General features: G+C 40.6%; 1 protein-coding gene across 4 annotated transcripts in view; it reads left to right on the top strand.

Annotated features, from left to right (window-relative positions):
* Positions 1 to 12,181, top strand: part of LOC122878465 (SPRY domain-containing SOCS box protein 4-like) — a 52,278-nt gene extending 40,097 nt beyond the window's left edge. For 3 of the 4 annotated variants that reach the window (XM_044201266.1, XM_044201265.1, XM_044201268.1), the window contains one exon: positions 10,818 to 12,181. In XM_044201266.1, the coding sequence (XP_044057201.1) occupies positions 10,818 to 10,945 (128 nt within the window). In that variant the 3' untranslated portion in view covers positions 10,946 to 12,181. Of the gene's footprint in view, positions 1 to 7,285 lie in introns of all 4 variants that reach the window. The other variant, XM_044201269.1, reaches the window with a different exon arrangement.
* The last annotated feature ends 214 nt before the right edge of the window (positions 12,182 to 12,395 follow it).

Here is a 12,395-nt window from a genome sequence, read left to right on the forward strand (position 1 = left end):
ATAAAGCCTTTGTGGCTCCAGAGGGAGCTGTGTGAAGTCTGATAAATTGCCTCAAGTGATCACTTGAGTCAGCGTGAGTTGGGGCTGAAGGCTACAAGTCTGAAAATGGGGAATCTGGGGTTAGAAAGATGTGAGCTTACCAGACCTCTGACCTCCTCATCTCTGATTGAGGCTAGCAGCTCGAGGCTACGTTAGCCGCTACTAGCATAACACACCCAGGTATTGACAATGAAGACGAATGTGTAGTGCAGTGAATTTTATTTGTAACCTTTCTGTCTCCTAAGATGCCAGAGATAGAACTGGGTACCTCGAGTGAAACTGTTACAAATAACAAATCATATTGGTTTATGACTTGCAATCTGTTTTAGAAAAAGACACTCAAAGGCCTTCTAGCCCCACCAGAAACCACTAGCTTGACCAAGGCTGCATATATCAACCTGCATACACTATCATCAGCAACCCACACTTTTTCTTAACAGGGTTCAGACCATGCATTGACCTTGACCAAACTTCATTAATATGCTGTTATACGGCCAGAAGACATTTAAACACTGCATTCAAGCTGCATTTTTTTGTATGTATGTACGATCTGGTTGACATGTGCTGAGATTTTAAAGGACAGATTTAAATTACCCCTAAATCTAAAGGATGAGATGTTTATTTGGTTATTTGGGCTCTTTCTCCCACAGATGTTTGATAATAGCCCACAACTGCACAATATGTGCATTATGCATTAACATCTCAACCATTTGTATTGTTCTTTCACACATGTACAGTAGGCTGTTATCAGTTATTGGTCACATTGACAAGCATGATGCAAACCGTCTCACAAAAACTCTGATTTGGAAAATTAGTCAGGATTGAGCATCAAGGCTGAAAACACGAGTTTAGACAAATGTGTCTCAACTGTCCAGGCAGCCCATCAGTTAGACCTGACAAATGTATGAATGTGACCCAAATGATCAGATCCCAATTTGGAATCTGTCATCACCCCCCTGTAAGTAAAGCTGTCAACTTGTGATCAGCTAAATTGCATTTAGTGCAATGATAGTGATTCTTATAAGCTAGTTGAAGCCAGAGAAGTACACACATAGTTGGATAAGTCTTTCTTGCCAGACTAATGAAGCTTGGAGATGGCAAAACAGAGACTGCTAGTGGAAATGGCTAATGGTGCTAACTTATGAGCCTGACCTCACATCAGTCACTTGTTTTTGTTTGTTTCTTTTCCTTTTGCTTCATTGTAAACATCAAAGATGATAGACTACTGATACATTAGTCAACGTGATATTCATATTCTCTTTACTCATACATTCATGTGTGCCTAGTACAATGTATATATCAGTTTAGTTTGGAAACCATGAATGTTCAGAGCTTATGTTCTGACATAATGCACATGAAAGATCAGTGTATGATATCAGGCATAAGTTACATCTCCATGTTGTAATATAGAGAAGAATGAAAACATCAATTTGTATGCTTGGAGATGGCAGTGCTCCCCTATTCCCAGATCTTGCTTTTGTGCATCCTCTTATAGCAATTCAAAGAGGATTCACTTTTTGTTCACTTTCTGAGTTCTTGGTCTTTCACTGTTCACATTATTTTTCTTCCTTCTCCCTCCTGCTTAGACTCTCTTATTCTCCATCTCTTACTCCCTGGGAAGTGAGAAGAGAAAAGTATCCCTATACTTATCTCTCCTGTCTGTATTGTCCCTTAATACCTTGCATTAATGCTGTTATCTCATCCTTCCTGCATTTCAGTGAACACTTTAGTCCTTTGGCCCTCAGTCCCAGAGACACTTGAAAGCCAACCCTACTGAGAAATCATTTTTTATCGGTTTCATACCTCTGGCTTCCTAATGTCTCTTAAGTACAAAACAATGGGGTTGCTGGATCTTGCCGCCCTCCTCCTCCTATTCTTGGAAAACCATCTTTTTCTCTCTGTCACAACAAGCCTCATGACACCACAGTGGCCTGGCCAGCCTAATGGCAATAAGCTGATCCAAACTCATTTAAACCAGAACAAGACACGCCAGAGAAGAGGAAGCGTTTCACACACTCTCCTGACGTGCTTGCCCTCCCCTTTTGCAAATGAACCCTATTTGACTCCAACTCTCATTGTGTTTCATCTCCTCCCTCCTGCTGTCCTTTCCACTCATCCTTTTCAACACTAATCCTTCCTTTCAGTGTTTACACACCCAATTGTGGTGGCAGGTTGCTGTGGAAACAGTTAAGATGACTTATTGGTGGATAGGTGGGTGGTTAATTGTTGACCAGGCAGCTTGCACACTAGTTTGTTGGCCAAAGGCTTGCCCTATGCAAATGGAATGTCTTCCTTCTGCCTGAGTGCAGTTCTGAGCTGTTAGGAATATTCACAGCATAGATGCAAGCTGTAACCTGAGCTTAGACCTAGCATAAATTAAGGTTGAACCTCTACACTGCCTTACAGAAGGCTACCTTGGATTAAAAATCAGCCAGCCAGTGTTGTTTGGCTTGTTTATAAATAACTTGATGCAGAAGGTGCAGGCTTATTCACAGTTAACTGCATCATGACCAAGACCTTTCATGGTGGACACCATGTATGAACAAATTTTCAGATGCAAATAATTCCTTTTCTTAGACGTGTGATGAAAAATGTTGACTTAATTATGATTTTAGATGAGAACATGCAGGTTATAACTTAACTTAGAAACCATTACAGTCTGTTAGTGTAATTGTACACCCTCTTTATGTCACTTTGACGGCATTTTAACATGTCTCTCATGTCTGAATAAGCACCCTGGTCACCGCTGGTGCCCTCTATGGGGGGACATTGGGTTTTAGTTTAGCCTACACTGACTGATGTATTGGCAACATTAGCAGTAGCAGCAGGAGGAGAAAATCACTATGCTTGCTGTAACGCGTGTCCACCGAGTTCGTGAGTTAGCAACAGATATCATTAAACCAAAGTTTCTTTATTATAAATTAGATGACATTAGTTAGCAACTTATTTTTTCATCTCCATGTGATGGCAGTGCCCGGTTGTTCGGTTAGTGGGCTGTTCTGTTTGCTTTCCACTTGCTGTACCACGTCAATACCGTTTTCTTATTTCTGGAAAGAATTAGCTGGGTCATTGTCTGCTGGTAGATCTTGTACCGCCTTCTAAGATCACAGTAATTAATGTATTACCTCAGTTATCATCTCTTATGCACAAAATCAGTTTAATAAACTAGGAAAGAGAGAGAGCCGATTTTAAGTTAGTGAGGAGATCGATCTCATTTCAGCAACTGCATGGATGAATAAATGAATATCTTGCAAAAGGCTTGACATACAGCACATGAGCAAAGAAGAATTAAAAAATTATTCAATGTCTGAAAAGAGCTTATCACAATTTTACTTTCACAATGGAGTTAAAAAGCATAAAGTACACAACAAAATCAAATAGGTACACTTAAAAAAAACAACCATTCCCAATTTAGTTTGGGTTACTATAAGCAAAAAGACACAACCTCAACTAAAAATTTCTGACTGTTAAAAAACAAAAAACAACAACCAGGAAACATGACATCTAACTATGTCATACATTATGTACTAAATTATGATTTGGAATTTGTTATTTGTATCTTAAGTACAGACTGTATATAGGCCTACTTGAATTGAAAAAAATAAATTTTAAATTGGAGTGAGTTTATAAACTATAAATCACATATTGACTACTGAACTCACTTTGTTGAAAATTGGCCAAACAAATCCTATATAGGAGATTTTGGTGGTGTTTCAGGTCATAGTTTTGACATGTTTAAGGTAAGACATTATGGCAAGATAAAGTTCTCAGGTGTGAAGAAATCATTATCTAATAGCTAACAGAAGAGTAAGTAATGGCATTAGTCTTATGATTAATGCTGCACCAACAACTCACACCAATAGTGCGCACACCACTCACACTGCATAACTGGATTCAGCCATAATAACTACTTGTTTAAATAATTTGAAGTGTGGAAACATTACGGAGCACAATGTAGAACACTAACGGCAGTAAAATGCAGGAACACATAAAATGTCCATGAGTCTACACACACAGCCTCATGTAGTGCAATCACATGATTAGCACTCAGCCAATCATATGAACGCTGATCATGGTTTTAACTCTCTACTCATGTTGTGTTTATTTCAACATACAAGAACAGTTATTCAAGATAACTTCATCCAGGATTAACAAATAAATCCTCAATCCTCAAAGAACCAAAGTAGCTGGATGATAAACATGGTTTAACTAATCCAGGCTAACGTGTTATCAGGCTAAAAAGTTCATTCTCATCCTGCTAATTTGGTTCTTCAAATTCCTTTAGAGGGTTCATTTGTTAGTCTTAGATGACGTTATCTTGATTGTACACTCTTATTTTGAAATAAAGGCAACATGAGTACTGTAGAGAGTCGAAACCGTGATCAGCTGATACATCTCTTAAAATCATATCAACGTTTTTATTGTCCCTCTAAGAAAACGAGTCATTTATATCTAGAAAATGAGTTCATGTATGAGGTTAAGTAGTAGTAGTAGGCTGCACTTTTGCAAGTGGGGCTTAAGCACTGCTATGACAGCAGCACCAGATAATTTTGAAGCCATTTTTGAAGATCTGAAAAATCCAGGCTGTTGTCAAATGATCTCCAAGCAACACTGCTCAAGATCGCAGTATGATACAGGATGTTAAGTCACCCTGGTTGTGTGACTAAATATTTGTAGGTAAAACTGTGATGTTACACCTGTTATCTATCAGGGCATTCACTCCGTCTTCGTCTCAACTAATTTGTCAGTGTTTATATTCAATGAGAGTCTGCTGTGTGAACAGGGCTGGCAGTGCATCAGTTTCCTGCCAGAATTTCAACTGTTTTGATGCACTAAATCTAACTCTGTCGAATATTTTCTGAACAGATTGGTTTGGTTTTGGAACAGTGGTGACCAAAATTCAGTGCCAGCTAACCAAAAATGGTGATAGAGTGAACAAAGCCTGGTATATTGTTGGATGATTTTAGATTTTTCCATCTTATATTTTTAGCCCACTTGAATTTATTCTTTGTATTCTTTTACCATATAAACAAAGCTCTCCTGGCATGTTTTTCTCCTTTCTTCCAAAACTGTTCCAAAACTACTCTATGCACAGAAATCTTAAAGTTCTCTTTTCTAACACACCAAATTTAGCCAAACTACAGTGGGTGTGCTTTACTGTCCAACCACTAAAATGATAAAATAAAAAATAAAGGAAAACGGCTAGGAAAAAAGTAGAGAATTAGACTATTTGGTATGGGAAAACAAGGATAAAACTATAAAACTAAACTGTTCACATAAACAGTATGTGAACTTTTTGAATTTGATGGTATGTAAATGTAATACTGTGTAATGCATAACAAATGCTATTACTAGGTTCTTCAAAAACGTGTTGAACCCCAGCCAGGAAATCTCCATGGAGAAGTGTCGTCATTGTCTCAGCAGTGTGTTTGAATACATGGTTGTTGAGTGGTGTGTTTGTGCAGTTGATCAATGAAGCATTACAGTGCTCCTCTTTATATCATGTCTGCTCAGCCTCTTTCCTGAGCAGAATGAGGAGCAGGACCAAATTGGCGGTCCATGCTTCTGTCTGGAACTCAGTAGCTTGGCGGTGCGAGGTAATAGGAAGTCAGATATCGTCAGTGGAAGGAATCACTAGTTCAGTGAGCAATTGGTTTCCGCTCTGAGTGGACGATTCAATTTCGACACCTGCGTTTCCAATTAAGTAAAAAGCAACGGTTTGCTCTATAGCGCCCTCCCTGCTGCTTACCTCACCGTTCTGCTCCAATTTTCTTTTATCTCATACATCATTGATCTAATTCTTTCCATCCCTAAATATATTCCTCCCCTCCTTTGTTTCTCCTCTGACCTGTTGGACCGGCGATGTGTCCACACCTTAAGGGCTGTATATGTAAGACACATACACTCGTCATCTTAAAACTAGGTCAGACAGCCCCAACATTTTTATGCTAATCTATTAGATAAGCATGGTTGGGAGGCTGCACCCTTGCCTGTTACCTAAGTACATCTCTCGTAATGAAGGGAATGCAGGAGGAAGGGGGTGGAGTTAAATGAACAGTAAATTGGAACATGCGTCAAAAAGATGGGCCTATTTTACCCCTTATGTGTAAGTAGGACATAACTGGGTCGTGTTGTCTCTCATGGTGAGCTGATGTATACGCTGTGCACACATGCCCACACAAATTTATTGGGCTGCTGGCGTGAGAGTGGAGAAAACGGGGGGGGGGTAGACTATCACCGGTTGCGCATTGGCCATCTCACCTCAGTGAGGGCAGACTAACTGACGCGCCGCCGTCCCTAAATTTACCTCCCCTTCCTCCACTTTGTTCTCGATTAAGTGTTAGGTGAGTTTGTGCTCCTGCCAGCCTGATGGCCTCTGTAGTCCACCGGTGCATCAGGCGCTCAGTCACCCTTAACCGCATTTTCCCACACTCCTCTCCTCTTCAGTGTGCCATAAATCTGTCAGAAACTAGTCTCTGGCCATTACAAAAAAGACTTGAGTGCTTGAGAGGAAAGGGAGAGCGCAGAGAGAGACATTTTCATGACAGACTGGAGGGAGGAGGAAAGATGAACAATGAGCCAAGAGCTCCACTGTTCACCGCTGGTTAACTGAAATGCTTCCAGCTAATTAGCATGGATTGGTTATTAAACATGCCTGTTCATTATGATTTAGTTTAAAAGTCATTCAGGGTTTTCATTTGTGAAAGATGACATGCAGGCTGCTTTAAAAGGTGCACACACACACACAACAATGTTCATCATTATATAGACTTGAAAGAACATAATGTAAATATTGAAATTATACATGTCAAGTTTGTTTTAGAGCTCCCTTCGTGAGAAAAAAATACCCCTGTGGTCTGTATGAGCTTAATGAGGCCATTTCACAGAGAAACATGTCTTACTGGCATCATTGCAGTCGTTAAATATAAATGGTGATATGAGCCAGTGCATCCATGCAAATATTTAAAACCTTGTCAACTCACACCAAAACGGAATGCATACATGTTGCTCCAGGTAACAGGGGAAAAGTGTTATTGTATTTTGGGTGAACTTAATATAATTTAATGAAATAGAAAAGCTGTATGTCTGGTCAATTCTTAAGCACATTATGTTCTCATTTAAGCAGAACTAATCTGAAATCGCTTTTTAATCACATCTTAAACCACTTAGCAGTGTTGTTTGTCCATCAACTGCTAAATTTGACTGTGTGTGCTTCCTGTCTGTGCTCATCACTACTGTCTGACAGGACCACTTGTCACCCCAGGCAACCCTTACCATGGAGACCAGTTTGTGCCAGCAGGGATGGGCTGGTTTTCAGCAAGTTTGTAGCATCATCACGTCATCACCTCCCTCAGGAGCACTGTCAGAGAGTAATGCTATTGTCTGAGATAGCATCAATCTTGTTACTCCAAGCAGTCATGTTTTACTTTTGACTTCTAATACGTGTTTCACAGTGGTTCATTGTGTAATTCACAGTTTACAGTTTTTTCTTAGGTTTTGATTCAATTCAAGTAATGTTCTTTTGAATGTGCAGCTGATCTCTTGTGATGAGATTACTTATTTTGCTGCCAACATTTATTTCGTCACAGCTGTCCATACTGTATTAAACAGCAACATTTGGTTGAACATTTAAACAACAACACAGGCAGCACTTAGAAATCTAGACACATACAGTGCATGTGACACATTGTGCGCTGTGACTATACACTGTTCGTCACTGGTGTGAGGAGCTGGTTACTATGGAAACTACCTATGTGCGGCTGTGCTGGTTAGGGTAGACTGATTGATAGGTGCTGCTAGGCCCAACGGAAAGTCAATCCATCTCTGGGTGAGTGTGTGATCTGAGTCCTTTATTCAGAGCAGAGTTCAGATGGTCACAAGGTGCTGACAAATGGAGACGCGATTGTACTACCAGTTTTATGAGTCTTAATTCCTAACACATCTTGTAAACTGATGTGCTAAAGCTTGGACCTGCCTTTGCAGGCAGAGGGTAATAAGATGTTGGAGGGATGTGATTGTCCTGCCAAGTATTTTTCTAGCTGACGTGAAGAATTGTCAGCTGTACAGTCTCATTGTACGCGTCATTGCACACTGTCTATATTCAGTCCCAGTTCATTCAGCATGTCTACCTGATTTGGGCACTTACCATGTTGATGTGGCTGCAAATGAATCCACATTCTGCCACTTGTCCCCAAGGTACTCTTACAAAGGTTTTTCATTAAGCACATGGCAGTCAAATAAATTGAGATAGCTGTACACCATATCTTTACACCCTGTCGGCCGCCGTTCACTGGTGGATTTCATTATTTCCCCTTGCTGCTGTTTCAAAGGTCACTTACCAACCGCAGCAGAGGAATTCAGTGATATGTTCCTGCAAAAGTTCACCATCAATTGCAGCGCAAAGCATGGGGATTTTGTAAACAGATGTACCATTAGAAAGTTCATTATTGATTCTAACGGACGTGAAGTCAGACCAGCTCCTGCTGTGTTTGTGTGTTCACTATCCAGTGGCCATGTAGCCACCAGGGCAGCAGTTCATGCCCAGAGGAATGCCTGAGGTCTGTTGACAGGCTTGGTCTGCTCCGGTTCCATGAACACACTTCAGACTAGACGTCACATATTTTCTTCTTATTTGTTTGCTAGGGAGCCTCAGTTTGTTGCAATGTGGTGCACTTTTAATAGACTGCGGAGAGAAACTGCTCAATCACACACAGAGGAGGCTTGTTTGGATCGGTGTGCTTTTCTGTGTATAAAATGTAAGGGGTGTGTTTTTTAAACAACCCTTTCATCTGCAGTAGCAAATGTATTTGTATTGTGCAAAATATGAACAGAACCAACATTTAAAAAATCACAGTGTTAAGGAGCTGACTGCAGACTGAACACGGATTCAAAATCACACTCGTCGCCTTGATGCTATAATTTATTGATACCACCGTTTCAGGGTCTTTACCCAGAAGAAGAGCTTATTGTCAACATTGGCTTCATCAATAAATCATAGCGCCAAGCGTGCCTGAGTGCAGTGTTTTGGGTATCTGTCTGTAATACAGTCATGTAGACCATGCAGGTCAGGCTGGTTCATGGAAACTTTTCTCTTCAATCTCTAACCTGTCAACTAGTGTGTGTATTATGTTTGTATTCAAGTGTAAATGCCCCTGCTCATGTCCTTCACACAGTGTGTAAGTGGACTCTGAACAGCAGGAATTCAGCCCTAGCAGATGGTGGAGCAGCTTGACATCCGTAAAGGGACAGCAGTTAAGAGTCTGTCTCTGTCTGGCATACATAGACATGAAAGTTGCCATGTTCTACTGGCATATATTGACAATAGTGATGACATGTCTATGTGTACATATTTTTATATTATTAATAATAATATATTAGCTGCTGCTTTTTTTATTGTTTGTATATTAGTATATAGTAATCATGGATGCGTAACAGTGTGCTCACTACCAGTTTTCAAGGACATAAATATAAATGGGGGCAACCTGCTTTGTAATATTTTTCTTCTTAGTTGAGTAAATGAGAAATTTACTGCATTGTGTGTACAGGGACTGATGCAGGATTTTGCAATGGCCTACAGTGTATGAATTGATGTACGTATACTGTAGTTCAGTGAGTTACTTTTTGACTGCATTATGTCAATCCCATCTCTTCATTTAAACCCATAGTAGCAACAGTGGCCATGAGTAGCGAATCAGTGAAAATGAGAGGATAACTTGGCATTTCTTCGTCTTGCTCCGCGTTGTCTTCACTATTGGTCAACACCACTGTCACCAGACTGATCTGTTACATTTGAGCCCCTTTCAGACATGCAGCCCGTTACGTAAATATGATTGCAACATGTCTGCCTCATGTCTGAATAAGCACCCAAGTCACTTTTACGCATAAGCCACAACGTCAGTCTTACTACGGTGGACCTGGTAACATTTGTCACTTGTGAATTGCACAAGTCTGAATTGAATGCCGTCAGATTAACATAAAGGCTGCTGCAGCAGAAGGTTCATTACAGAGAGAAACTGAAGGCATGTTTTCTTTCCCTGATTAAGATCACTGTCATACAGTTAGAATTATATCCAATTACTCAATAAAACGAGTTTCCCCTTAAAAAACAAAAAAACAAAACTCATACAACCACAATAATAATCAGACCAGCTGTCAGCTCTCCTTATTTTAAATTTTCTTTGATGCATGGATGAGAAGATCCAGCAAAACACTTTACATACAGCATGTGAGCTAAACAAGTCCTAACTTAACATCCGGCTGGGCGGGCGTTATAAAGTACAGGCAGCAGAATTCTCTACCTAATAAGTGATGAAAATGATGAGAAAATGTATTAGTGCTTTCACTGAGAATTGGAGGCGGGTGCCCTGAGGCTTACAATGCTCATTTAAAAAAAAAAAAAGGCTTGAACAGCAAAATAATTTTAAAATCTTTTAAAATCTAAATAATTGTCAATTCACCAGTTTTCCAGTGATACCTCTCCCTCTCGTGCCCCCAGGTGCCAAATGCTATCTGAGCATTATTGCTCTTTCTGTAAGGAGCATTAACATAAGACATTTGTCTAAATGACAACCCTTGATGAAGCCAGCAGTATCATACATTCCAAGGTACAAAAGCAGGTGTCCACCTATCTTTGGTACCACAACACTTTGACTTAGGTGTGTAAATCAGCTTGAAGTGTAAACAAACTAAATCAGATTTGAAGAGTCTGTTGCTGCATAGGGAAGCTTGTACTCACTGTTAGGCCCCTCACCATGTCTCTCCTCTCTTGTCCCTCACAGCGGAGCCCCTCCCCCTCATGGACCTGTGCAGACGAGCAGCGCGACTGGCTTTGGGCAGAGAGCGCATCCATCACATCGACACACTCCCACTGCCGCAGACTCTGAAGAACTACCTCCAGTACCAGTGACCACACGCACACACAGATGGGAAGAAAGTGAGGCCCGTTTGTTCTTATGGTAACCAGCCTCCAAACTGAACTTACTCCTAACCATCAGAGGTCTGCTGAGGATGTGGATGATGACATTGACTACGGACAGGCGGTGAAGACGGCGCTGTGAGGGGTTTTGTTTACAACAGTTGGGGTTTTCCATTTTGGATGTTTTTATCTTCTGGTTTTCAGCTTTATTTTTTTGTTCTTGTTGCTGACTGCTGTCTCTCTCCTGGACATTTGACTAGAGGAGCTGATGAAGGAAATGAAGGGCGTGAGAGATTAAAAGAGAATATTGCAATCCAGTTTCCTGCTAATCACATGTATATAGTCAAACTACATGTCCTTAGATTGAAAGGCCTTTAAATGTGGTGGTTTTGGGGACGACAGTTTACCCCGACATCTGTTCTGCACAGACTCTGTGGAAGCCTCCTCGGAAACATGTTGGTATTTATATTGTTGTTCCCAACAACACAGCAGGCTCTGTGGAGACACAACAATCCCTCCAAGCCGCAGGGGAGAGAGGGGAGGGGGGGGCATGAGAGAGGGAGAAGGTCCACACACAGTTCTATTTTTGATAGTGTGTACACACAGTGCAGCACACATGGATTACATATATACTGTGTGTGTGTGTGTGTGTGTGTAAGGAGTGTACAGACACAAAGCCCTAACTGTCTGTAGTAAGAAGACAACTCACTGACAAGCAGGCAGTTAGCACCTACAGGCTAAACAACACAACTCCAGTCTAGTTTGAACTTCTCTCTCCCTCCCTTTCTGTCTCTTCATCACTTGCTCCAGTTTGATTTAAGCCTCCATAATATTTGTTCGTTGGCTCTCTAGCTCCTGTAACGCTGATAGAGATTGATCTGAAGGTGAAGCTGTGTCTTCGACTGCTAATGTGCCTGCTCTGAGACAAAACACACACACAAAAAAGCACATAGCACTTCTGTTATATCAGAAGACACCCCAACCCCCAAGTTTTAAATGCTGCTTTTCTATATTTTCCTTCCTCCGTCTTGCCCTTATGTGGGTTTTTATCCCGGATTTACTTTTGAAAATGCTGGTCTTATGATGAGATTATTTTTTAAGGTTCTTTTTTTCTCTATGGATTTTGAAATTTGTCTGCGGTGCAGGATGTCTCGCAGGTATGGATGGAAGAATGTGCTGCCATGAGAATCTTTTAAATGTGAATAAGAATAAACTCAGCTAAACTAGCACTGTCTCACTTTCTGTGCTTTTTTATTAAAACATCTGCTGTCCTGGAATTGATGATAGTTGAAGTTGGGATATCTTAATTGACCGTTCACTAAACACCGCCCCTTAACAGTGATTGTGCAATTATAGCTTAGCAACCGTAACTAGTCATGAAGTTGAATTTCTCCACATGTTGTAGCAGGGGCTCTGGTAAGAGCGATACTCAGTATCTAAA

Source organism: Siniperca chuatsi, linkage group LG7, assembly GCF_020085105.1.
Source record: "Siniperca chuatsi isolate FFG_IHB_CAS linkage group LG7, ASM2008510v1, whole genome shotgun sequence".
In the NCBI taxonomy this organism is placed as follows: Eukaryota; Metazoa; Chordata; class Actinopteri; order Centrarchiformes; family Sinipercidae; genus Siniperca; species Siniperca chuatsi.